Genomic DNA, 27,828 nt, shown 5'->3' with positions numbered 1-27,828 from the left:
CAGAAGCTAAAATCTCATTTCCCAAATAGATTGATACCAATTCACTTAGATGTGGGACCAACTGGCTCAGCTATTTCAGAAGGCATTGATATGGTATCCACCATCTTTTCAAGAAAAAAAAACCACCTCTAGAATCTTAACAAAAGGCTAAACTGCCGCGCAATAGCAGATCTCAATTATTACTCTATCTTTACTGAAGGCCAACAAAAAAACAATGTACCTTCTGGGAGTGACCTCAATCTGAACCAAAATGCGAGAAAGGCCACTGGTGCACGCAAGGCTCAAAATAAAGAACTGAAAGAGTCTTTGGAACAAAAAGCTCCAGATAATAAGCGTGAAATGTCATTTGCTGAAGTAAAGTGAGACCAATCAAGCTATTTCCGAGTCATTAAGATCATCCAAGGAGTATCAAACTTCAAACAGCTGACATGGAAACTGACATGGAAAGAAGTACAACCCGATGGGCTGAGTGTTATGCCCATTATAAATGTGCATTTAGTAACCCATGCTCCTCAGGAGTCAGGCAAAATGAGACATGTTCATTTATCAATGGCCACTTTCCTCCCTGTAGAGGAGAGGTTGAAGGACGATGAGATGGGCAGGACGGGAAAAGCCAACTTGACCGCTATACTTGGAGGTGGCAGCCTACATCCATGGAACGCAAATGTCCAAGGGGACTTTCAAGGTGGAGTGGTACACCCCAATACAACTAGAAGTATCTGCCCCATATGGAATAAATTTAAGGGAGGTGCTACTTAATTCTCCACCCAGAATATGTTTCCAAAGGATGAGAAGACATCCTTAACCGAAGTGATATCTTTAAATTACTTTCTTTACTCCCTAGTATGGACAATATTGAGTCAAACAAGATTGAATGCGTTGCTTTATTCCTGGCACCCACGACAATCCAAGCGAAGCCACTAAAGTGCAGTTTAGTCATCGGGAGGTTGCAAGAAAGATTGAGGAGCAAGTAAATGTGTTGTCTTAATGGGGTATCATTCTCAGCAAACCGTCTCCCCCAAAATACCCTTGGATTTTGGCCAAAACTAGTCCCAGGTCGACTCAGTTCTCCATTGCCCGAAAGGTTCAGAAAAAAAAGGGAGGGTATAGAGCCATTAAGGATAACAAAGGATTTCCCCAAAAATACAAGGGAATGCTAGATGGCAAACAACCTGAACTTAACAGCTCCTGAGAACCATAGAAGCCTGATCCCAAACAGATCTTCACCTATACACCTAACAATCCTGCAGTTCTGTTCTTGGAATATCTGGGGCTCAAGAACCTTGTCTGCCAATGATGATGTAGCTAAGGGTATTAGCAAACACGATATAATTTGCCTCCAAGATACTTGGCAATTAGCCAGACCACCTTGAATGTTTTGCACCAGTTGAACCATCCCCCAAAGGGGGTCACCCCTCAGATGGGGGTCTCAGTTCTTATTTAGAAAGCCTTGGTAACAAACGTAGTGGTATTGGCTACTGGCATTTGGAGCTTACATATTCCCAAAACTAGTATCGGCCATCAAACAAAATCTTAGGGAAAAGTTACAAATCATCATAGCGTGCATCAATATTAATCCAAAACAACCAAAAAAAGAACAGCAGTGGCCAAAGTTGTAAAAATCATCAAAGCGTTATGACTGCAATATCTGTAGGCCATGTGGCTACTTGCTTGAGAAGTCAACATGTTTATGTTAGAAATTGCGGAGCCATTGATTTGGGTGCAAGAGAAGACGCAGCTTGGTTCATACCTGAACTCTCACTGGGTAAAATCAAGAACGACTCTGCAAGGAAGAGATTCGCTACCCTCCTCAATCAACTAGGTCTTAGAGCCTTAAATGGCAGAGGCACCCTTGACAATCCTCGAGCCTGCACTTTCCTCTCACAAAACAGTTAATCATTAATAGGCTACGTCTGGGTTTCTGCTTAGAACTTTAACCAAGTGAGATGCTTTGATGTGAACCCTGGCCTGATTAGTGATCATGCAATATTAGTTTGCCCTCTCTCCATGAGCATGTCTAGTTGGCCCGTGGCATGATCGGCAGCCAAGAAGAGGTCAGCTCACTCCGCAGAGATAATTGGAGTTCCAACTTATCAGTCAAAAAAGTTGATGTATTAAAGAAACTCCTCATGGCGGACCTGCCTTGCCATATCTCATCCCCGCCGCAATGGATCTCCCTAACATCAAAGCTATTAAACCAATTCTCTTTACCAACCCAAGTGTCATGGCCAACTAAGGAACTTTGCACTCATCAAAGGAACTAAAAATGCTTGAACGGAAGCTAAACAATCGACTGAGAAGGAGCCGGACCATTAATATTACAGACACACTTACTGACGAAATAAGAAAAATAAGAAAGGCATACAGTTCAAAGCTATGGGAACTGAGTAAACTGAAATAAGAAAAACAGTGGATGGAGAAGTATGAGACTTCAAAATTAAGAAACTCTCGTAAATTTTGGAGGCTGGTACAGCAGAGGCTTAATGGAAACAGTTTGAAAAAACAGCACTCCATATCAGAAGCTGACTGGGTAAACTATGTTACAAGTTTATATGTTACAAATACAGAAAGCCATTCCAAGGAGGCCTGGACTCAGGATACAGGGTCCTCTGCAGGCACCTGGGTACAATAGGCAATTAACCAAACAAATATGGACAAATTGCGATCAATCATCACCTCTGCCCAGCAGGAGCCCCTGGGCCCAATGGGCTACCAGCTAGAATATTTAAACTTGCCCAAAAAGAATGGGGCAGTCTCCTATGCCCTCTATTCAAGCAATGTTTTAGAACAAATGAGGTGCCCACAGCTGGAGGGGATCCATATTATCCCCAATATAAAATACAGGTCCAACTAACCAGTCAGCCAGCCAGACAACTTCAAATTAATAACCTTGCTTCATGTAGACGGGAAATGCTATACAAATGCACTCAATTCAGAGCTTGAAGGATGGGCTACAGCCAACTTATTTATACGGATCACAAAATCAGGGTCAGACAAGGCTGTAGCACACAGGATCACCTAGTGATTCTCTCTTCCCTGATTGCGGCAACAAATAAAAAATAAGCGCCAACATTTTATGCAGCGTTTATTGATTACACCACCGCCTTTGATAAAGTAGACTGATTGAGGCTTTGGTGGAAATTCCATACCTGGGGCATCCTATCCCCATTGTTTCGAGCCATCATGTGCCTATACGTTAGGATCTGGGTGAGAGTCAAGGTCTTCACCAATAGAGTGACGCAAAAGATCTAGAATAATCAAGAGCTGAAACAGGGATGCAATTTGTCTCTCCTTTTATTTAATCTTTATTTGACTGACCTAAACAGTGCACTAGTTGGTGTGAATGTATTTCCACCCAAATTTGCGGGCTCTCATATACAGTGTTTGAAGTATTCAAACGATACTATCTTATTGAATCATACCACAGTTGGGCTGCAAAGATCGTTGAGTGTGCTGTCCTGCTGCTGTAATGAAAATAAGATCTCTATCAACGCCTCAAAGACAAAAATAATGATGTATGGGAGGAAGAAAGTTAAGAAAACTAAATTCACCTTATGCATATAAGGTGCATATTGAACAACTTTCAGATTTAAATACCTTGGTTTCTACATCAATCCCTGTGGCTCGCTCTAAGCACAGCTTGAGGCGATGAAAGCAACGTGGGCTGCAATAATTATAGGTTTTCAGAAATTGCTAAAACAAATGAGAGGGCTTGACGTGTCTGCAATTTATCAGGTCATTGACTCCAAGTTCATACAGTTTTGGGCCCTGGTTGGACAAGCCCAGTATCACTGTTATAGAAGACTATTCCAGCTGCCGGATTCCACTCCATATTTGCAAATTTGCCTAGAATTGAACTTAGTGACCCTGGGAAAATCAAGATTCCTAAATTGGTATTTCAGCTTAAGGCTGCCCCACCTGGCTCATTGAGGGGGCTTATATGGTCAAGCATGCAGAATAGTAAGCAGGAATAGACTGCATTTGCTACAAATTCAATCAACGCCTTGGGCGACCAAGAAATTATCGATCTAAACCTTCCACTAAAATGATGCACCAAGTTGCTAACAACAAATGCAAGGCTGAGATCTGCAGATGACAATCAACATGAACTATCTGCAAAGGCCCATGTGAACCTGTGCACTTCCCTCTATCAGTCCAACGGGAGGGCTTCCTTTTCATCTTCCTCCATGAGTCTCAAGCTGAAAAAAGACCTAATCAGTCTAAGATTCGACATTAAACCCTAAAAGGCAATAAATATGGACGTCTGAACAGAACAGAGGCTGTTTAATTACACACTTGAATCATTGTTGCATGTAGTCTGTGTGTGTAACAAACTGAATGACTTGAGTCATTATTTGTTAACTACTGTATTTCGTATTTTAGGAATCAGGCAATGTCTAAATGCAATAGCAACATGTCTCAGCGGGACACATCCCCAGCTATCCGCAAGATTTTTTACATTCCTGAAGGACGCCTACAAAGTTATGAACAAAAATGTCTTGTCGGTGCCTAACCTTTTATTTTCAGGCTTCTCCCATTGGGCATACTGCAGTTTTTTTTAATACTTTGGCACTTTTAACAGTTTTTAAATTACTATCTGGATTATTGGTTAAGCAAAAAGGGGAAGGCCTAATGTGATCGCCCTAGCCAGCACAATGCCCTTTATACTTGCATAAAATTATGAGTTACAAGCCCTTTTTTACCTATTGAATCAATTTTAGACGTAGTACTTACCATGTCTTAAATTAAGAACTACGTTTGTGTTTACCTTGCTCATTTTGCACGTTGAATCAACTTTTAGATAAAGTATTTATCATGTTGCAATTTAAGAATGAAGCTTGGATGATTGTTCTAGCCAGCATTATGCACTTTGCCAGCCGTGGCTGGTAGTGGGAGTACCTGTCGGGCGGTGACGTGGGGAGGGGGACGGGCAAAGTGGGGGGTAGTAATGTGTGGATTACGGACCTTAACAGGTAACTAAACATATAAATAAATGAAACGAATTTCGTTGCGTGCCCTGCATTACCAAATGCGATGCAGTGCGTGCAACGAAATTCGTTTTATTTATTTATATGTTTACTTACCTGTTAAGGTCCGTAATCCATACATTACTACCCCCCACCCTGCCCCTACCCCTCCCCACGTCACCGCCCGGCAGGTACTCCCACTTCCGGCCGCGGCTGCACTTTACGCTCCTCATGAAGTTTGTTTACCTTGCTCCTTTTGCAGATTGTATCAACCTTTACATTAAGTATTTATCATGTTTCAATTTAAGAATGAAGTCTGTGTGGTACTTCAAGTTAGCACAATGCCCTTTACACGCCTACAACATGAAGAGCTACATGCCCCTTTTTTTAGGTCTCGCCTACGCAGCGCGCATGCCCTGCGAAGGAGACCTTTAGACTTCGTACAGCTCTTTTTAGAAGCACATACTCGTGATTGTGGCGGCATACACCTTGCGGGAGTGCGCAGGGGCGTGCCACAAGCACAAGTATGTGCTTTCAAAAAGAACAGACTGCTCTCCCCAGTGCTTGCGTGCACCACTCACGGGCTCACCTCCTGCTCCCCCTCTCAATTAACTTTCGCGCATGTTTTGGACCCCCCTCTGCTCTTCACTCCTTCTGGCTTCCCTCTGCCAGTCCTGCCTCCCTCGGCATCCTTCCTCCCAATCTCTTGCTCCCTCCTTCCTCTCACCTCACTGTACCCTTTCTCTCCCCAGCCCCTCCTCTCTGTCCACACTCCTTTCGGCTCTCCTTCCTGCGCTCGCGGGGCGCCGAGGCTTCCATCTCCCCCTTTCCACCCACCCTTCCCCCGCCCCTTTCCTTGTGTGTTCTCCTTGATGGGTCGTGATAAACATGTAACAGTGAGTGTCTCCGACAGCTCTGCTGTCCCTAGGCAGACGTACACAAGCCCCGTGGAGAGCCATGGAGAGGAACCGGCGCTCGCCTCTATATTTAACTACAGTGTGAAGGTGAAATAATGTGCTCCAACACAGGCGCCACCAGTATGACCCTCCCTGAAAGCGTTTCTCTTCGACGTTATGACTGTCTTGTTCTCAATAGTGGCGGTGTTTCCAGTTTGTGGCTGCATACTGTGAGTCCGCACTCTTGCTAAGTCACAAGTGGAGCCAGTCGTGCGCATCAGCACAGACGTGTCTACTCTTCAGATCTACCAGTTCTCCAGCACTGGCTTTTATATGGCTGTTTTGGAGCGTAGTCCAACAGTGTGAGACTTCAACAAGCCTGAAAGGCTGTACACAGAAACAAGTCAGTAACACATCCACTGCGGTTGAAAAGACACAAGCTTCAGTTGGTGAGATAAGGGTGCGCTATATTCCGGCACCATACTTTAGAAGTCTATCGTCATGGGGTTTGAGGGAGTCCCTGAACAGAGCTCTGCTTTTTAGTACTTCAGATAAGGTTTTTTGAAAGACTATTTTTTTTTCCAGAAAGTTGTCCCTGGATATCTTTTTGAAGCCTAGCAGCGCCCTGCTATCCTCTAGAAGGTTTACTCAAGGCAGGAAGATGCAAATGGATGATAGGATCCCTCGCTGATTATGCCCGGAGTTTCACCTCCGTGGAAACCCAGCGCACAACTTCCTAACACGGCCCTCTAAGCCCCACTAAATTATCTGTAAGGGCCAAATGCCAAAATCGGACGATCTGGAGCGTCTGCCGCTGGGGCCGCCGATACTTCCAGCGGCTGCTCTGCCGTGATAATGCCAATATCCACCCTTGGCGATAACACCTCAAGATGGCGCCCGAGGTGAAACGGGGGTAGAAGTGGGGGGGCCGCGGTGAAATGGACCCACGTTATGAAGTAACAATGTGGGGGCCAGGACACCAGGAGCGGGCCCCCTCCTGCCGTTTCATCTTCCCTGGCGGGCGCCCGCAGCTGGTGCAGCCCGTAATCGCCAGATCTGCAGCCTCCATCCGCCTGTGTGGCCCGACTGCAGTGTGTGGATGGGGGCCTGTGGCCACAGCGGATGGGCGGGACAGGTTACACAACCGGGAGAGGATTTTAATTACAGCGCTCACCCCCTACATATGACGAAGCCGCTAACGCCCCCTGGGAGAGCCAAGATAGACATCAGCTTTTTGTTAAGCATAAAAGCTGGGTGGAGACCTGGGGATTTGTTTTAACACGCCTCCAGCTAATGACACGGGTGGACTGTGGTGCCCAGTACAGGAGCATAGGAGCATTTAGACCAGGGATCATGTGTGTGCAGCAGTCATGAAAGGAGGAGCAAATACTGAAGATGCTCCTCCTTTTGACTGTCTGGCTCCTTTTCCCCTCTTGTTCTTCCTCCGTTGTGTCGGCTTCCTTGTTTTTTTTTTATGGACTTGGCCCTCGTAACTTTTGGACTGGAACTCGTGTGCGCCCCGCCATTTTGGGACCCTCTCCTGTTGTCGCTCTTGCCCTGGGTGCATCTTGCCACGTTGAGATGATTTCCATCGATGCCCATGACCCGGGTCCGCCATTTTGTTGATTCTTGTCCTTTCCTTTGGTCCCTTGGATTCCATCTTGCTGACTTTCAGACATTTCTCTTACGCTGGACTGCCTTATCTCTTTCTCCCCCTCAGGTCCCTCTCTCTCCTCTCACCAATCTCCGCCACATACCGCTCTCTACCCCGTTTTATTTAAAATTTTTATTTCTCTTTTCACTCTGTAAATATGTGATATATACTTGTCGAAGCCGAATCGCTGGTACAATGGAATCCTGAGAAAATCTACTATTTGTATATATATGTATATAGAGATAACTCTAACCACTAGTATATGTAGTAGACCTTTGTACTCACTACCATTTCTATGTGATTCTTAGAGTTTATCCATTTGTATCTCTTCCTTGAGTGACTTTACAACTTGTACATTTGCAATTTTTTCTATTTGTATCTCTTCCCTGTGTGACTTTACAACTTGTACATTTGCAATTCTTTTTCCTGTTTGTATCTTTTATGTACCTCATGTAATCCTAAGTCCTTATGTATCGTAACTGGTTCTTTTGTAAAGCGCTCTGACACCTTTGGGTAATGTCCGCGCTATAGAAAATCGCATTAAATAAATAAATGGCCCCAGGTATGAGCTCTTGAGGGAAGAAATAACTCTTATAAAATGATCTTTGGCCGAACAATCTGCCAAACCCTCCACTAATATTAGAATTTCTCTCAGGAACACTGCCCATAAAGATGGCCCCCTGAAGGGAGGATTCTGATGGTCACTTCTTACTGCAGATTCGTCCCCTTAACAATATCCCAGGCACTGACTACGTCTAGAATTTTTCATCAGTGCTCCTCGTATTCTATTAGGGGCAGTGTTATGGCTCCACTGTAACTTCACACTGCCCTGGAAGTGACGGAGAGAAGCCACATATAAGCACCACCTTTGTGCATGGACATTATTTTCAATGTTTCCACACTTCTACATGTAGATCCGGAGCTCCACTCCCAACTTTTGTGGTTTTCCGACAACTGCAAATATTTTTTTCAAAGACAGCGTGCCAAGGAAGATGTCCCTGACCCCAAAAAACAACGGCAGAAAATAAATGTCTATCATGTTCCAGCCAAATTGTGGCTATGGTACTTGGGCTCCTGTCATACTCTGGAGCTTAAGCAGGAGTTAATTGATTTTATAGTCAGCGATATGTTCATTCTAATGGGTCTCGGAAGCCACTACCTGAAGGTCACATTTCAATGACACAAATTGTAAACACAGAATTCACTTAGCTTATTACTAAAGTTTAGAGGGAAGTAGGCAATAACGTTCTGCTGGTTGTAACTGCAGGACATTAATAATTTCAGACCCATGCAGTCCACCACCACCACTTTTGCAGGCCTAGAAGGTAAGCGGCGTTAGGGAACAGGAGCTCCTCCTTCCGAAGCTAACAGTCAGGGTGCTGAGAAGGGCCGGCTTTAGGGCAGTGCGACTGGTGCGGCCGCCCTGGGTGCTGACCTGTGGAGGGGGCGCCAACCTCATGAGAGGGGGGAGTTTGTATAGCAATAACATGATTGGAGAGATGAGGGGCCCTTATGCCTGATGGTAGGGAGAGAATCGAGGAGGCGGTCTTGGGGTGTGGGGCGCCAAAAATTATTCTTGCACCGGCCGCCACCTGCGCCAAAGCCGGCCCTGGTGCTGAGAAGCATCCATGAAGCACTATGTATCTTGCTAAAAACAGTTATGAATATCTAAATTGTGCCACAGCAGGGGAAAGCCGTCAGTGCAACCATATAAGAGGGACCGACTCACATTCCATCAACGCTTACATGTCTGTTTTAGAGGGCCAAGCTAGCATTCATCGCAGCTCACAAGTCTCTGGTAAGGGACAGTCTAACATTCATTACATCAGAGCCCACTTTTGTGGTAAGGGACAGTCTAACATTCATTACATCAGAGCCCACTTGTGTGATAAGGGACAGTCTAACATTTATTACATCTGAACACACTTGTGTGGTAAGGGACAGTCTAACATTCATTACATCAGAGCTCCCAGCTATGGTACAGGAACAACCTAACAGTCTTGTGTCTGTGGCCGAGAGACAAACTAGCATTCACCACATCACAGCTCATTTGTCTGTGGTGTGGGACTGGCTAACATTCTTCACATTAGATCTCACACTTGTAGAAGGAGAGCTACAAACCCTTATGTCCAACTTTGGCTTGAAGAGATGTCTCATCTTCCTTTGTCTGGGAAATTGGTGCCACTGTGGGTACTCCTGTTTTAGAGAGAATAGATGACAATATTTATTTTACGAAAATTAATACAATTTCGATCTGCTGGCTAAGAGAAAGTGTATGGACGAAAGTTGATGAATTAGTCTGCTTATTGTTAGTAATGGCGGTGAATGACTGCTGACAGTCTGAGTGGGAGACAGAGCACAGGACGCAGGAGGTGTTTTAAAGAGAGATCAGTCACCCCAGAGAGAGCTCTGAGGTTGGAGGGGGCTTGATGTAGCTGTCGAAAAGCCAGCCGATGGGGTGGGAGCACAAGTCAACACGCTATAAATGTACAAAGTAAAATGATTTATTTGTATGTGATTGCATTCAGCACAAATGTGCCAGCCTTATACAAGGCACTGCCAACAACAGTCTGCACTCCCCTCCCAGGCTCTTACCACTCATGGACATTTGGGACATGACAGGCAAATATTTTTTCAATGACAGTGTGCCAGGAAAGATGTCCCTGACCCAAAAAAACAACGGCAGAAAACAAATGTCTATCATGTTCCTGCCAAATTGTGGCTATGGTACTTGGGCTCCTGTAAGTGTGGTGTCATGTCCCCGGAGGCAATCGGAGAGTCACAGGCGAAGTGGTATTTTGCTGAGCATTAGAAGAGGGCATGTTTGAAATGGAGGTCATATTATTGATCACAAAGTCTTTCCTGCATGAAATTTCATTCCTGCTTGAAGTCTTCTAGTAAGTCAAGGTCGAAAAGGCACCATAAATGCCACAAACCCAAGTAGGGTATGTCCCCATTGCCCCACTGAGTCTGGCAAGAAGTCACCAGGGTGGCCCTTGATGGTCTAGCTTCTTCTAACTCCGAGTCATTCCCAAATTTGGTCCCCGCGTGGCCTGAATTCCCAGTGTAATCTTCGACCCTGCAGCATATGGCTGCCTTCAAGGAGGACATGCTGCAAACTTTCCAGGTGTTATTGGCTCCCTCGGGTGTGCCTTTCGGTCCCAGTAGTGCACTACCTGCTGGCCCTCCTCTGTCACCAATTGTTCACCATTAACACCCGTTTCTGGGCCTGTACCAAAGCCGGTTCAGACTTCCACTGCAGTATTAGGGTCCATGCTAGTTGTTTCGTGCTATTGCTGGTACAATTGCAACAGTACAGTAAATTGGCCTAAAATGACTTGTTTGTAGAATTACCATTTTTATACGTGGTCGTGTCTCCCTCGTAGTAGTACCTGCAGGTGTCCCTCAGAATCTGGAGAATCTGGAGGTTCTATAAATAAGGTTTTCTACACACACTTGCAGTGCTAGTAATCGAGCAAAGGTTTAATAATCTACTCAAACATGCCTTCTCTGGCCACTCCTCAGCCTTGTCTACACTGTATGTGCCCCCTGTGACATATGGCCTTCATTTTGCAATAGGCCTGGGTCTGCTAGGATTGACCACTAATTTCAGTACTATGGTGGCCCTTGTTTTCTTGTGCTATAGAAAATATTGGTGACAAGACCTCATCCTTCGGATGCTTTATGCACACCTAATATATACAAAGCTTCACCAATAATGTTCAAATCAAGAGTTTGCCAAAATAAGATAGAGGAGAATGGGGTGTCAGGGTAAACAGCCGGATGAAATGGAAAGATCACTTGGCCAAAATGTTATTAAACCACAAAAGAGTCTCAGGGGTGGTTCTAAGGGAACAGCGAGAGTCGTCGAGCAAACCTGTGGCACCGACTCTTGCAATCTATGATGGTCAAGTATTGCCGGCAGCCTTATATGGATGCGAGTTGTGGGGGTTCGAGAATATAACAGAGCTAGCCACGTCTGAAAATAAGTTTATGAGAGACTTGGTGGCCCTCCAAGATTCCACCCCGTTAATCCCACTACGGCTAGACCTAGGTAGGCGCCCCATAAAAGATATAGTGCGTCTGCGCCCACTACTTTCTTGGGTGCGTTTGAGAAGGATCCAGGCGCTCCAAAATTATGCTGCAGTTCTAGATGAACTCATCTTGCTCAACACAGGCAATAAGATCAAGTGGTTGTGCAACCTGAGGCAGTTGGTTGTGCAACTGGGCTTAAGTGAAGTATGGTTGAGCCAAACACCGCCTCCCAAGTCAGTGATCAAGAAGCTCTATTGGGACTGGGTACAGGAGATGGCCATACGCAGAAGTGAAGGGGGCCCTCTCTCCCAGCGATTCCTTGAGATCAAATGGATAAGAAAACTTGAACCCTTTCTTGATTATATAGAGAAACCACTGGACAGATCACTTTACCTAAAACTCAGGCTCGGGACCTTACCGGTGAATGACTTCTCTTCTGGGTGGAAAAATTTAGGTGATCTATCAAAAGCCTGCCCTGGTTGTGCAGCCCCCAATGAGTCCGTGGCTCACTTTTTCTTGGCCTGTCCGGCATATAGGGTTGCCAGGAAGATATGGTTAAAACCACTATGCAAGGGGTTGGGCCTTAGATGTCACAAAATGGCCCTACGGGTCCTCTGCACTGATACGTCCTCTATTGCTATGGTGTGTGGGGTAGCTAAATATTTGGGTAGTGCATGGCAGACACGCACAAGGAGGGCCAAGCCCACCCCCCATCTAACCTAACCGCCAGTTGGTCCCAAGGCTGGAAGTGTCTTTTTATGGTTTCCATGAAACTGTTTCTAGCGCATATCTTAGTAATTTTTAAAAATTGAGTAGTATGTGATGGTGTATGTTTACATAGGATTGGTGGGTCCCTGCACTTTTATCCTTTTAATGTACTGTATAAATTGTACACTTATATCTTAGTAATTTTTAAAAAATGAGTAGTATGGGATGATGTATGTTTATATAGGATTGGTGGGTCCCTGATCTTTTATCTTTTTAATGTACTGTATAAATTGTACACTTTTATGATGACTTTTTTTATCAAATAAAGTAAACTACAATAGAGGAGAATGTTGAAGGCATTATGTGCCAAAGGCTGATGAAGTCATCACCAAGCGCCAAAGTACATTTCATGAATACATTTATCCAAATACCATGACAGCTGGACGTAGCTGCAAGAAGCCAAGGAGATACATAAGCTGGTTAGCTCATAACACAATACAGAATGATGGCTTAGAGGCTAGCATCCAAAGTAGTGTAGTGTATTTTTTTTGTAAAGCGCGTAGCTGCCCCAACGGGGCGTTCCGGCGCTGTATAACACTGTGGAACCCTTCCTGGCTCTCCCTGTGAGATGCCCCTCCTGGGCACCCCCAAGGTGAAGCCAGGCATCCCAGTGTTGTAGGGGCCGTTGTGGAGATTAAGCAAGCTATTGCCCAGAGTTGCAGTGTGGAACCCATGATTAGAGTAGGCGCCGAGGCGAGAATTATCGAGTCCGCGGACATTGAGCTCAAGACCCTGCCGCGTCGGGACTTGAACCCTGGTCCCGGGCCTGATCTCTGCTTCAGAGTCTGGCGCTCTAACCAGTGAGCCACACTTCCCTACTCATCTGTTAATGCCATGCCTCACATAGATTTTACTTATCGGGATTGATTTGTAATGGTTACAGTAGAAAAAGAGGATGCCTAAATTGGACAAACCCTAATTTTACCAGCATCTCTGAAAAGTATGCATTTGCCAGCCACTCCATCTATCCTGGTATTACTTCTACCATCTTTCTCTCCATTTTACCCCCCTTGTCTTAGTTGCTGTCTCCGTCATTGCTCCACTGCCCTCCACTGCTCCACTGTCCTTCTCAATCTCTTGTTTCCCACTCGGGACAGTGGACTTCAGCTCAGGTCAGTTCAGTTCTATGCAATATGGGTGCTTCATTGCCAATAGCTCTCAGCCTGCTGTGTTGAAGTTAATACAATGCTGCAGAATATCCCCCTCCACATATTTCCACGCGTCTTATATCACCTTTCCTCTTCCTCGGTTTCTTTATCCTCATCTTCTGATTCAAGGCTTTAGTTCTCGTTTCTGGGTTCCAGCTGTGTTTGCTTCTTGCCAGATTGAGTTGTTTAACATTGTTGCTTGGAAAATAAGCCTACATTATATGGATGTGCCATGCATATCCAAATGCATCCCTAATGTTCTGGGAAGTGTGGTAGATGATAGTGGGAAGTGCCCTCAACAGACTCCAGAAGCGAGATTCATTGGGCCTCTAGTGGAGTTCAGATATGCTTTTTCCCGCTGAATTGGTTAACATGAGACTTCTTCATTAGTATTCTGAGCAGTAATAGGCAGGAAAGGCCTGTCTTGGCTTATATGCAGCTTGTCTGTGCTGTTACAGAAGAGCACAACTTTATAAAAAGTCATTCATCCTTGTGCAAAAAGATCCTTCTGTTCCGAACCACTAGTCCTTGCCCCCTCTCCACGAGACTATTGAGCCCTGAAACATGTGTGCCTCCTTCTACCTGATTTGTGAGGAGCAGATCTTCTATGTGTAGGTGAAAGGATGGTTACTAGAGGCACCAGAAAAAGAGCATTGCCTTGCTTGAGGTTCAGGTCCTGTTTTAAAGTGTATGCACGGTTTCAAATAGATCCTATCAATTGACTTAAGTGCATCAACATTGGGACATCTTGCACATTAAATCGCTGAATCAACACCATATTGAAACAAGCATTAGCATAGCCAATACGTCTCGCCCTTGGGACCTTATAAGTGTTAGCCATGCAACCGTTGATTCTGTTTCACCAAGGATATTGTGCTGCATAACTAAATACTTATAATGCCCCAAAGGCGAGACCTATTGGCTATGCCAATGCTTGTTTCTTTTTTGCAAATGAAATTAATTTAGAAGCAGTGTTCACTATGTCTCAACTCAATATGAAGTTTGTGTTTTGTTTTGCTTGCTTATTTTGCACATTGATCCAACTTTTGGATGAAATGCTTAAGTCTCAATGTAAGAATGAAGTCTGCGTTTTCCGCTCTTGCTAGCCTTATTCACGTTGAGCGCTTAAATAACGTATATTATTTGACTACTTCTACATAAGGATGTAATGTCTGAAGAAGTGTCTATTGAGTCTCTTTCAATTCTGTTTTAAAAAAAAAAAAAAAATTATTAGCATCATGAGTAACATCAGATACAAATAACTCAGAAAAGCTCAGAATAGTAAGGGTATACAAAGGCATAAAAAAAGAGAAAAAAAACCCCATAAGAGATACAGCATCACTCCAAACGGTATTGAAAATCATTGTATCAGTTAAAACATTAAGGCATAATTGATCCCCATATTTTTTCTACTTTTCGTTTTTTCCCCTGTCCCCTAGTTACCGCCAGAGAGCTTTCCATGTTATAAATGTCTTTAACCAAGAGCCACCATTCCATAACCGTGGGGGGATGATTTTGAATCCACACCCTGGCAATAGCTAATCTAGCACATGTCAAAAGTATATTCATCAATTCCCGAGATATGTTGTTTTCCCCAGCGACCCCAATCATAATATCAAGTTGGGTGAGTACAATTGGCCCAGCCATTTTGGCCGAGATAACACTAACTACATCCTTCCAAAAAATAGATAAATCAGGGCACGAAAAAAACATATGAACAATATCTGCCCCTTTGAGTGCACACTTAGGACATTTTGTACGATCACTCAAATCGTTATCACAAGCCCATTTTAGAATCCTGTCTGGAGAATAGTACAATTGGAATAAAGTTCTAAACAGCTGTAGTTTCAGACTTGACGATTGAACTGCATTATTTAGACTGTTCAGTGAAGAAATTATCATATCAGGGGTTACATTCACCTCTAACTTTGTACTCCACTTTTCTGCCACCTTACTGATGTCATCCTTGTGTAAAGCAGAAAAAGTCCTATATCCATAACTGATTAATGCTTTGTCGGAATCTCTATACATACAGCTCCAGACTTCGGATTCGGCTATACTGTTAAGGCCTAATCTGCGAGTAAGATAATCCTTGATCTGATTATATTTAAACCAAGCCCCTTCTGGTAGGTTATACGTTATCTTCAGCTTTTCAAAAGTAGAAAGTCCAATGTGGTCAAACAGGTCTCCGAGATTGCTTATGCCATGATCCGAGAACATAGTGTTAGCTGAATCATGAAACACTCCTGGCAAACCTGGATTAGACCAGAGGGGCGTTTTGGCATGAAATAAAGAGATATTATTCCTATTAATAATGGAACGCCAAATATTAACCGTGTCTCGCATCGTCTTAAACCGTACTCGTTTAAAGTAATTAGGGTCATTAAGTCTATACAAAAACATCATAGCCTCCCCCCCTAATATGAATCTATGAAAATAAAGACATTTGTCAGGGACAAGCAAGCTGCGAAAACGAGTTAGAAAAGCAGACCAATAGTACAATTTAAAGTCTGGTAACCCAAGTCCACCATGATCATAGGGGAGTTTAAGCAGAGATAAAGCCCGTCGTGCTTTCTTATACCCCCATATGAAGCTGCTGATGATACCCTCCAGTCTACTAAAATATTTGTTACACACTCTTAAAGGTATAGACCGAAACAGGTATAAAAATCTAGGCAAGATCTTCATTTTTATTAAGTTGATTCGACCCAGAATCCCCAACGTAAGTTTATGCCATTTCTTAAGAAGAATAGAGGTTTCTTTTAATAGGGGTTCGTAGTTAAGTGCTATTATTGATTCAGGATTAGAAGAGATTTTTACCCCGAGATACGTTGCCACATTACATACCCCAACTAGTGGTGTGAGTGGGGGAAAATTTATGATTACTTGCGTTTTGCTAATATTTAATCAATACCCTGATACTAAACCATACTTCTCTGCTTCGGTACCAATACCTAGTATTGCATCAGGGACATTTGTAGAGAAAACCGCCACATCATCTGCATAAGCAGTTATTTTTAGTACATTAAGACCATTTTTGAACGGGATAATCATCTCTGGCAGCCAGAACTGCCCAGAGGAAGTCCCACCCCACGCGATCAAATGCCTTTTCTGCATCTAAAAGGATCATACCGAGCGGGGTGGGACACGTCCTAGCAACATCAAATGCTACTATAGCAGTATTAATATGGGTAGTAGTGTCCCGTTTAGGGATGAACCCATGTTGGAATGGTGAAACCATCTTTGACATTAATGGTGCAAGCCTAGTTGCTAGAGTTTTTGCAAATATCTTTGCGTCGGCATTAATTAATGATATTGGTCTATAAGACCCTCTCTCTTGTGGGGGTTTACCCTTTTTAAGAAAAAATATGATTTGAGTGTAATTCCAAGATTTTGGAGCTTGTTCTCCTCTACCAATAGCCTTAATGACCATTAATAGGAGCGGAATTATTTCTTCCATGCACTTTTTGCAAAGCTCTAGGGGAATTGCGTCTTCGCCTACAGCCTTTCCCAATGCTAGGGAATTAATAGCTGCCTGAATTTCTCCTGCTGTTATATCTGCCTCTAAGCGATCAGCTTGCTCATCCTCGATGTTCTGTACCACATTTTCTATCAGATAGGCTTTTATGTTATCTCCTATTGGGGTCGTTTCAGGTGTGTATAGCTTTTGATAGTAGGGAGCAAACTGAAGTAAGATTGATTTGGGGTCTTGATGTAATTGTCCGTCATCGCCTTTTATTTCCTTAATCAGCATTTGGGCTCGGTCTTCTGCCACTTTATATGCCAACATTTTTCCTATCCTCTCCCCACTTTCATATTGATCCAGCCTGTATTTAGCTAGTTTGGAAATGCTTTTCTCCCTAAAGAGATTTTTCAATGCTAATCTTGATTCCATTAATTTTAAATTTAAAGCCTCAACCTCTTTTGCCCCTGTAGTAGTAGCTAACATCTTAGATAGCCTATCTTCAATATTAGATATATCATCTAGTAACTTTTTGTTTTGAATTCTACCAGCTTTATTTTGTTGCCAGACAAACTGTTGGGTAAGCCCACGGATGCTAGCCTTACACGCATCCCATACCATCAAAGGAGATGTAGAAAACCTATTGATATCAATAAAATCCTTTATATGTTCTTTTAGCATGCTCACAAACTTAGGATCGGAGAATAAATACCTAGGAAAGGAGAAGGGCCTAGGTGGACGCATTTCTGTAACACCTTCTATTGAAAATAAAAGCGGGTTGTGATCCGATGTTACCCTAGGGCATATTGACATTGTACTGGCTGACAGAATAGAGTCAGAAGCAAAAACCATAGTGATGCGTGAGCAGAGTTTGTGAGCAGATGAGTAATAAGTATAACCTGCTATGTAAGGGTATAAATACCTCCAAGCATCCTTAATTGCATGTATAGTGGCCAAGTCTAGAATTGCTGCCCTCGTCTTACGCATCCTCTGGAACGAGCCCTTTCTAGTTGTGTCCAAATTATAATTCATAATACAATTAAAATCACCTAACACTATCCACTCCCCCTCCCATGTAAGTAGCTCCATATTAACCTGATCAATTATTCTTGGTTGATCTTGGTTAGAGGCATAAATCCCACATATTGTATATTTAAGGCCTTCCAGTGTCACTTGTACCATGGCCCACCTACCCGCTTTATCAGTCATTTTTCTGTTAACTTCTACTTTAAACTGTTTGTGCTTCAGTATAGCCACACCTCGAATTGAAGCATTAAACTCCGTGCTTACCAAAAGATCATAGCCTAATTGATTCAATAAACGTCTATCCTTATACGCAATATGAGTCTCAGTGATAACCACTATTTGAGGGTTATACATCCTAAGCTCTTCGTATACCAGACTCCTCTTAGTCCGACTGTTTAATCCAGCCACATTCCATGCTAGAAACTTTACCTGATACATTTAATGAATTTTAATATGTATTCTAATATGCCTTCTACCCCAAAAAAGAAAAAAAACATTGTACCAAACATGTAAGCTTTCCTTAGCCAACGAAACAACTATATTTATACTCATGATGCATTTTTTTATTTCCCCCCCCCATTTCCCTTGCCTGTTCCCACCCTACCCACCCTTAGATTACCGTCCCCCCCCCTCCCTTATGCCTACCAAGGAGCCCCCCCACTACCAAGCTGCCGCTGTAGTGGCAGCCAAGCGAAGACGCTACCCCGAGGGCCCGACAGATCGGTATTCTAAAGCAACCATGAATCAAATATCACCTTCTATGCTTTATACATCAAAATCACTTCAAGATCAGGATCAACCCAAAAAATAAAAAAAAGAAGCTTCCAATTATAGCAAAAACAAAGACCACATAATAGCAAGCTTATTGTCCACCTTCCCCAGATTCCCCAGATTTCCATTTAGACATTGTCTGTTCAATCTCATTTACATCCAAAAAGTAATATGTACGACCGTTTTTGAGAACTTTCAGCTTAGCTGGTTCTTGTAAGAAGGCTTGACCTCCTAGCTCTTTTATAGGGTCAATAAATTGTTTCAGTTGCCAACGCCGTTCCATCGTAGGTTTACTCAGATCAGACCTTACAAAAAATGTGGTAGAATCAGAGGTAACCGGGGTATTTGGCCTTGCTTTAATCGATATTGCTTGACGTAATAAAAAGTTTCCAATGCAGAGCAACATTGGACGTGGAAATTTACCCCCTTTGTTTCTCTGTACTAGTGGCAGTCGATGCGCCCTCTGAATCTGAGAGTCCCAATCCCAGTCAGATAGATCGGGGAAAGCTTTCTGGAATAGATGAACCATATATGTTCTCGCATCAGCCCCTTCTGATATTCCAAAAACACGTAGGTTCTGTCTACGTTGCCTGTTTTCCAGGTCCTCCATCTTTGCCTGCATTTGACGAATCTGAGCATCATGCTTATTTACTACAACTTCCGACCGGGTCGATCTTTCCTCTGTTACAACCACTCTGTGCTGAAGTTCCTCCATATCTTGTGAGACAGTATTTAATTTACAAGACATCTCCTGCAGGGATGATTGAGTTCTTCTACTATCTTCCCGCATCTGCTCGTAATGTACTTGAGCTTCACGTTTCTGCTCATTCAGTAGTTGGAGGATCATTTGAAAAGAAGAAGAAACCTCTCCCTGAAGGTTCCAGTTCATATTTGTATTCAGATTCATATTACTCCCGCAAGCACCATTTATAGGCAGATTGCTAGCATTGTCACTGACTAGTAAGTCATGTCCAGAAGGTAGGTGAGATAGAGAGGAAGATCCGGGGGTCACTCCAGAAATAGTTGATGTCGTTGGAGGAGGCGTTACAATATGTACGGATCCCGGGGTTGGAATTGCCGGTGCAGATGTCAGAATCGTTGACCCAGGTGATAAAAGGGTGTCTCCCCCTGTTGTTGCTGTTGGATCGACCTTAGCCGTCTCTGATCCTATATTTGTTGTATCAGCATTGAGGGTAGAAGCATTAAGATGATTACTGGCTGATATAGGAGGGTCCATTGACATAATATTATCCATAGCTTCAGTGTTCACGGTTTCTGTGGGAGATATAATTACCCCCTCTATCTCTTTTGGCCCCGTGCTTGTCTCAGTAGGGCTATTGCCCGATAGCCTTAGTACGATGGATTTCACCCCGCCTTTAGCTTGTACCCACTTTCTAATAGGACTGTTCTCTACTATTGCTTTCATTGTAGCAGACTTAGGCTTGATTATATTCCTCCTAACCTTATTCTTTATCTTTGCTCTGTCTTTTTTTGATACTATTAGCCTTATCTTTGGCATGGTTTATGGATGTATTACTGCCAGAATCTAATAGATCACAGTATTCTTCATCTGTTTCAGCATTAAGGACTTGTTCTGCATCATCTATATTTTCCAATTCTTGTATCACCCATATCAAATCTTTAGCAATTATTACTGGGATTGCCTCCTCAGTCGTCACCGCTGGGGCCGTAGTGCTGGTAATAGTGTCTGCACTTTCCTTCGTTTGATTGACCTCAGTTACTGCCTGCGTGATTGGTGATCCGATATTCTCTTCACCAAGTATGACATCTGTAAAAGCGGGTGTGTGGGTAACACCAACAACACTGGGTGGTCCTGTTGCTAGTTGCTTACCCACTATTCTCTTCCCGGCATCTGGGACTGTTCTTTGTTCTGCCCCCACTACCACCGTAGGAGTAATTATAGAAGCAGATATGTTAGTCTTGCCCCGATGCCTGCTGATATCTGCTTTGCTGTTGTGGTCCGGGTATTTCTCCCCTGAGGTTTGGGAGCCATGACCCCGATCCTTGCTTTTCTTCCAGCCGCCCGTGCTAAACTTATCTTACAGGTCAGTGAGCCCAGCTGCCCGTAAGAAGTCCAGTTTTTCCGCAATGCCAAAAAGGAGTGTGGAAGACGTGCCAGACCCAGCAGCTCCCTCACCCGTCTTTCAATTAGCTGTAGCCACTGCATTAGCCGCCACCCCCCCTCAGCTGGATAGTGTAAATGTTTCCCCTGGGTACAGATTACTTATTTCAGGCTCTGTATCTCCCCAAAAGAAAAACCAGGAAGTTTATGCCAAGCTAAGAAGAATAATTAGTTGATTTTTTGCACTGTTCTCACCCTATTACAGCTACTCGCCGATATGCAGTGTGCCTCCTTTTTCTTGGAAACGGTAGTTGCTGATACCAGTTAATTCGTTCTTTAGAGTAATCACTCACTTTTTTTTACACAGTCTTATCACAATCTCCAGGCAGTCTCCAAGCAGCCCTCCGATTGCCTCGAACACCATGCACCGCTCCGTTGCAACAACCCGCCCAGTCCTGTGAGCTGCAGTTTTCCCTCATCAGCGGCAGATCCGGCTCAGCTGCTCCCTGCCATTTTCGCTGCCTCACTGAAAGACCATTAACTTCGGATTCACAGACCCAGCACACCCTTGATTAGAGTGTGATTTTGCTGCAGCCGAAAGCCTACCGTGACTCCACCAATGCGGCAAACAGTAAGAGATTTCCTCCTCTCGTTGTCATCCCCCTCCACGTATATCGTTTGATGTTTAGCAGCCGGAGAGGTAGGTGGAGATGCGGGTGAACAGGCGGGCAGGCAGGTGAGCCAGCGGTCGGGCGGGCGGGCGGACGGGCAGGCTGGCGTGCTTTTCTCTCTTCTCTCGGTGTCCAGGCTTCTTATTTTGGGCACCCCCAAAGCCGCCGCTGATATACCACGGCTCAGGTTGCTAATAAAGTACACCAAGCCGTTTAAAGAAGGTGAAGAACTGCTACCGACGACCGGACCCTCGGAGAGCGTTCTTCGCAGTGGCGGTGTCAATCCGCCATCTTCGTTCTGACTCCACCCCCACCTCTGTTTGAGTCTCTTTCAATTCTGAAGCTTGTCTGTACCCTGTTTATTTTATGATAACACTGTTATGGTTTTAATTAACTAAACAATAAAATGTACCTTATCTGCCAGTACCCCTCTAGGGTTTCCATTACTTGGACTGTTAGGGGAGAATGAGTGAGTGTAGAGCAGTGCAGTCTGCCTGTGGGGGAGTAGAGTATGGCAGGCCTCCTGAGAGAGGGCGCACAGGAATGTGTGGATGAGTGAGTGTGTGCAGTGTGTCTGTTTTAGTGTAATAGAGGAAAGGTAGGCTGGAGGTCCTGTAGGATGCAGCATACAGGACCTGTTCAAACTTAAAATACAACTGCAGCACTGTTCCTAGTCTCACCAGATCAAAAGATAGGTATGCTATCCTGTGTGAGCATCTCTGAAGCCTGAGCGATGCCTGAGAGAATATGAAGTTGGAGTTAATTGATTTTATAGTCAGCAATATGTTCATTCTAGTGGGTCTAGGATGCCACTATCTGTAGGCCACTTTTCAATGACACACATTGTAAACACAGAATTCACTTTGCTCATTATTAAAGTTTAGAGGGACGTAGGCAATAACCCTCCTGCTGGTTGTAACTGCAGGATATTCATATTTTCAGATCCATGCAGGCCACCACCAGCACTTTTGCAGGCCTAGAAGGTGAGGGGCGTTAGGGAACAGGGGCTCCCCTTTCCGAAGCTAACAGTCAGGGTGCTGAGAAGCACCAATAAAGCACTATGTGTCGTGCTAAAAAAGTTATAAATATCTAAATTGTGCCACAGCAGGGGAAAGCCAGCAGTGCAACCACATAAGAGGGACAGACTCACATTCCATCAACGCTTACATGTCTGTTTTAGAGGGCCAAGCTAGCATTCATCGCAGCTCACAAGTCTCTGGTAAGGGACAGTCTAACATTCATTACATCAGAGCTCCCAGCTATGGTACAGGAACAACCTAACAGTCATGTGTCTCTGGCTGAGAGACAAACTAGCATTCACCACATCACAGCTCATGTGTCTGTGGTGTGGGACAGACTTACATTCTTCACATCAGATCTCACACTTATAGAAGGAGAGCTACAAACCTTTATGTCCAACTTTGTCTTGGTGTGATGTCTCATCTTCCTTCGTCTGGGAAATTGGTGCCACTGTGGGTACTCCTGTTTTAGAGAGAATAGATGACAATATTTATTTTACGAAAATTTCGATCTGCTGGCTAAGAGAAAGTGTAAGGACGAAAGTTGATGAATTAGTCTGCTTATTGTTAGTAGTGGCGGTGAGTGACTGCTGACAGTCTGAGTGGGAGACAGAGCACAGGCCGCAGGAGGTGCTTTAAAGAGAGATCAGTTACCCCAGAGAGTTACCCTCTGAGGTTGGAGGGGCTTGTTGTAGCTGTCGAAAGGCCAGCCGATGGGTAGCTCTGCTCACAGCAAGCATCCGCATGTTTTAGTTCCACCTCCCCTTGCCTCATACCCAATTTAGCGCTTCACCTAAGCAATCCCTCGACCGTCGGCCGCCCGACTCCCCACCCGGTCTTAATTCATAGTCACCGCGGTTTTAATAAGTTAATTTGCCCGCGTCACTGGTATCTTTGCCCTGATACTCCCTCACCACCTGATGCAGCCTGACGGTTGCACGCCCGCCCGGGTTGCTGACAAGTGCTGCGCTATCTTCACATGGACATTCACTTTCAACTCACCTTCGCCGTCCCCTTCACTTTTTAATTCATGCAGGAACAGTCATCATAGGGATGCAACTGTTCTTCTAATAGGCCGCGCATGCTGCCAGCACTCTGATGTCACCTGCACACCTTTTGTGGACTCAAAGGACTGTAGTTTAGCATGGTTTTACCTGTCTATATGTATTGAAAGTTTGACATGCCTATACATGCTTTGTTTCATGTTTCCCCCTCCCGTTTTCTTCCATTTTTCCCCTAATTGTGTACATTGGCAAATCAATCCCACAGTGTGGGCACTAGTTATATATGCGTTCATTAGTCAATCCATTGTTGTCCTGAGGATGAACCTTGTATTTTAATTGGGTTCGAAACGTCATCGACTCGAATACACCAAATGCATAACTATTTTGCAATTTGCTATTTGCATATGTGTATAATGTATACTGTCTGTGTATAATTAATGATATCCAGACCACCACAACTTGACTATAAATCCCCCTGTTCGTTTTCCCTTGAGTGTGTTAGTCGGGCACCGGCTGGTGTCCCACTTGTATCACACTGATCCTCACCTGTACTCCATTAATTGAAAATTAAACTGTCCGGCTGGACATAAGATATAGAACTATTTAGTCTATATTTATTTGAATTCATTGTTTCTTTTCTAAGGACCGTTGTCTCTGCTGAGCCGATGGGGTAGGAGCACAAGTCAACAAGCTATAAATGAACAAAGTCAAATGATTTATTTGTATGTGATAGCATTCAGCACAAATGTGCCAGCCTTATACAAGGCACGGCCATCAACAGCCTGCAACCCCCTCCCAGGCTCTTACCACTCATGGACATTTGGGACATGACCCCTCCTCGTCGGCCTACTCCTTGGACTCTCATAAATGCCACTTACTGAAGGAGATCACAGGGTTTAAATAAATGGCCCATTCCAGAGACACCTTACCCGAGGGATTAAGGAGCACCAAGGAAACAACTCCACAAACAGAACATGCCCCACAGGGATGATGTCCAACCACGGCCGGCAGAACCCACAAAGTCCCCAATGGTTTCTTTGGTGCTGGATGGGGACGAGTGTGTACCAATCGATCCTGTATGCTTCCTGATCTTTTGAAAGCAAACAGTGGCGGAGCACCAAAGAAACCATTGGGGACTTTGTGGGGTCTGCCAGCCATGGTTGGACATCATCACTGTGGGGCATGTTCTGTTAGTCCCCAAACTAAACATGCCACATCCATCGATATAGGGACTGAACGACCTTGGACACAAAACACTTTCACGAATTGCAACAGTGAAAATCTGTTCAGTATGTTGGGATGACGACCCGCAAGGCAAAATTACGCATGCTTGAACATAAAAGTTCATTTAGGTGTAAAAAGACTCTAACTAAACTCATGTGTCATTTTGTGGAGAAAAATCATGATGCAGAAGATTTTCGATGGACAGTTCTTGAGAAACCGTACATACCATCACATATCAGTGAAGTCTCTAATTATCTGTTTATCAGAGAACAGAAATGGGTGTTTAGATTACACAGCGACAAGAGGGGCCTTAATGATGACATACCATGGACAAGCCTGTAAGGTCCCACAGGTTCATTAGGTGTTGGAACATGGATGGAGAGGGTTTAGTGAGATGCCTCTACATAATTTATTTATGGACCTGGTGTTGTCAGGTATAGATCGGGTTGATATATTTCCACCCTAAATAGCCATTAAGTTATAGAGTGGTAACACCCGACCAACGGTAGGTTTGAATAACGACACCTAGCACCATATTCCATTTAGTGACACACTGTATGTAGTTAGGGATTATGTCACGTATGTTATACCATAGTATCTCACACAGGGGCATTGAAATAGCCCAGAGTCGAGTACCGCGTATACATATATGTAGTTCTGATTTTCCATCACTATATGTATATACATTATTAAATGACCTTCCCTTTAGAAACATCGTTTGATTTAGCAACATCGTTTGACTTATGAATGCCCTTCCTCTTTACCACAAAGGTATATTTTGACCTATTAATTGATTAATACACATTAGCATTTCACGTCTGAATAAGATCATAATTATTAGGGAGTACCACATATACCTTTTTCGGTACATCGACTTGGACATTACACTGGTACGTTTTGCTGTTTTTGTACACGGAAAGTTGGAGCGTTTTTGCAACTATATTTATAGGCCAGAGGTTAATGCAAGATACCTCGGTTGTGGTATTTCTCTCTTTAGAGAAATTAAAGTGGTAGTGCAGGCATTTTTACCAGCTCACTGAGCACAATGAGAAATCTGGCGCCCAGCACGGAGGAGTCAAGGTAGACATAGTTGTTATGGTGTGATGATGTACATTATCGCCTGGGAACTACTGGCACTGTGTTTTTTGTGAAGCCACTTGGTAGCTCGAGTGTCGATGCACAAGAATAACAACGTAGCGCATGCGCCAGAAAAATAGAAGAATAGAAAAAGGTTGTCAATAACAATCAGTTGGCAATTTGTCAGGACCAATTATTTCTAATCTACACAGTGACTGGAATCTGGAGTCATATCAAAGATTATCCAAGCACAAAGCAACCTCCACATAGTGTTTTCTAGAATGAAAAAGCAGACCTGAAATAGAGTTAAAACCATAAAACAAGTTGCCTGTGAAATACAGGTAATCATGAACATATTCTCATTCTTAGTGCGGTATGTGTACTATTGGTCAGCGTGATACTATCAGTGTTGGTGCAACTAGCACAGTGCCAGACAAAACACATAACAAACAAGAGACACACTCTGGGGTAATTGCAGGCATTTAGATTTCACACAGTGTCAAAAGAGGTAAGAAACTCACCCATTTAGGGTAGCACTTCTGCCTCCTCGCGTGGGAGTAGAGATAACTTTGATTTAGCTTGTGAATGCAAGCGAGGAGAAGCTGTAGTAATCCCATAGTAGAAGTTTGGGTACTGCAGAGGAGACTTGTAAACAAACCATATTTTGTTACTTGCAATGTCGTAGTGAAGACTCCACAGGAAGTCCTACCCAATCTCTGCTGCCTCGGGAGTGGAGGAGCAAGAAAACTGGGCGACTTAAAATGCCCTTGTGGTCAGAAACTCTCAGATGATTCCATTAGAAGTGCCCAGAAGACCTAGACCGAGGCACGGATGTAATTGTATGGGCCGCATCTTAAGTGAACATGGAGTCATCAAATGTGCTAGTAGAGGCCTCCGATCTCTCTGGTAGCCAAAAAACGTACTGGTATTTGGAGAAGTGCCATAAAAAAACAGGCCGGCTTGGCGTTAGTGCTGGCGAACCTGAGCATATGGTCATGTTAACTCCCTGAGCCATGACAGAGCAAGGAGGAGGTGGCCGGAGTGCCTGGTGTCTTAAGGGGAGATGCCTTGAAACTGCGGCATAGAGGAGGGCATGATAAGCGCATGCGTGTCAACGCGGTCAAAGGCCAATCTCCTCTGAGCGCCATCTCAAAAATGGAGGCCGATTATGCTTTGGTATGGTGAACATTGACACTAAATGTATCAAAGCCATAAATGTGTATGATTAGGGGGCACTGACCTCGAGTACGAGGGGAATATACTTAATATGGTGTAGAAAAATTGTTAGAAAATTGAAAAGTTAGTAAAAAGAGTGTGGTATCCACTGTTTGGGAGCCTATAACTATGAATGCCAAATCATCACCTCTGGGGACAGTCGATGCTAGTACAAGGGAATATATATAGAGAATGATATACCCAATAACAGGATTAAAGGGTGCCATGGTCACAGGTGTAAATTTTGCCTCTGGAGGTAGGGACCATGGTGACTGTACATCTGCTATTAAAATTGACTAGGCAAGTGCCATATAGTAGACAGACAATAATGATACAGGTGGGTTAAATGTGGGGCCGCAAGTCTAATGTATATCAGAGTATGCTTCTGGAGGTCCATGAGGTAATCCCTCTGTAGTTGTGTGCTGCCATGCCATATGAATGATGGGGCTGTGTGCAAATGCCTAATGAGAACGAAATGTTATTAGTGTGTCTCTCACTGGCAGGATGGCTGAAGCCAGTGGTGATGATGATGTGTATACAGCAGTAGTCGTGCGGTATTCCCGGAGGTACTCATAGACAGCATTTCGCTCCAAAGAATGTTGTAGTTCAACCCACTCACATGAGTGGACAGAGAATCCAATTTTGTTCCCTTCTAAACAGCGTGACTTTGTTCATGCATGAATGCGCCTCCAGAACAGTCCACCATATGCCCTCGGCAGACTGTCCTTCAGTTTAAAAATGTGTGCAAACTGTGATACTTATTCTCTTTCAACTGATGCTGCTGCAGTGTTCCATAATGTGTTTTTT

At 44.0% G+C, this 27,828-nt stretch overlaps 1 protein-coding gene across 5 annotated transcripts in view; it reads right to left on the bottom strand.

The window, feature by feature from the left end:
* The window catches only part of LOC144769674 (uncharacterized), a 202,481-nt gene that overhangs the window by 131,433 nt on the left and 43,220 nt on the right, over positions 1–27,828 (bottom strand). For all 5 annotated transcript variants that reach the window (XM_078653864.1, XM_078653866.1, XM_078653867.1 and 2 more), the window contains 2 exons: positions 22,890–22,964; positions 9,639–9,713 (listed from right to left, as the gene is read on the bottom strand). In XM_078653864.1, the coding sequence (XP_078509990.1) occupies positions 9,639–9,713; positions 22,890–22,964 (150 nt within the window). The remainder of the gene's footprint in view (positions 1–9,638; positions 9,714–22,889; positions 22,965–27,828) is intronic.

This window comes from Lissotriton helveticus, chromosome 7 (assembly GCF_964261635.1).
Source record: "Lissotriton helveticus chromosome 7, aLisHel1.1, whole genome shotgun sequence".
Classification (NCBI taxonomy): Eukaryota; Metazoa; Chordata; class Amphibia; order Caudata; family Salamandridae; genus Lissotriton; species Lissotriton helveticus.
This window is presented reverse-complemented; position numbering and strand designations above follow the sequence as displayed.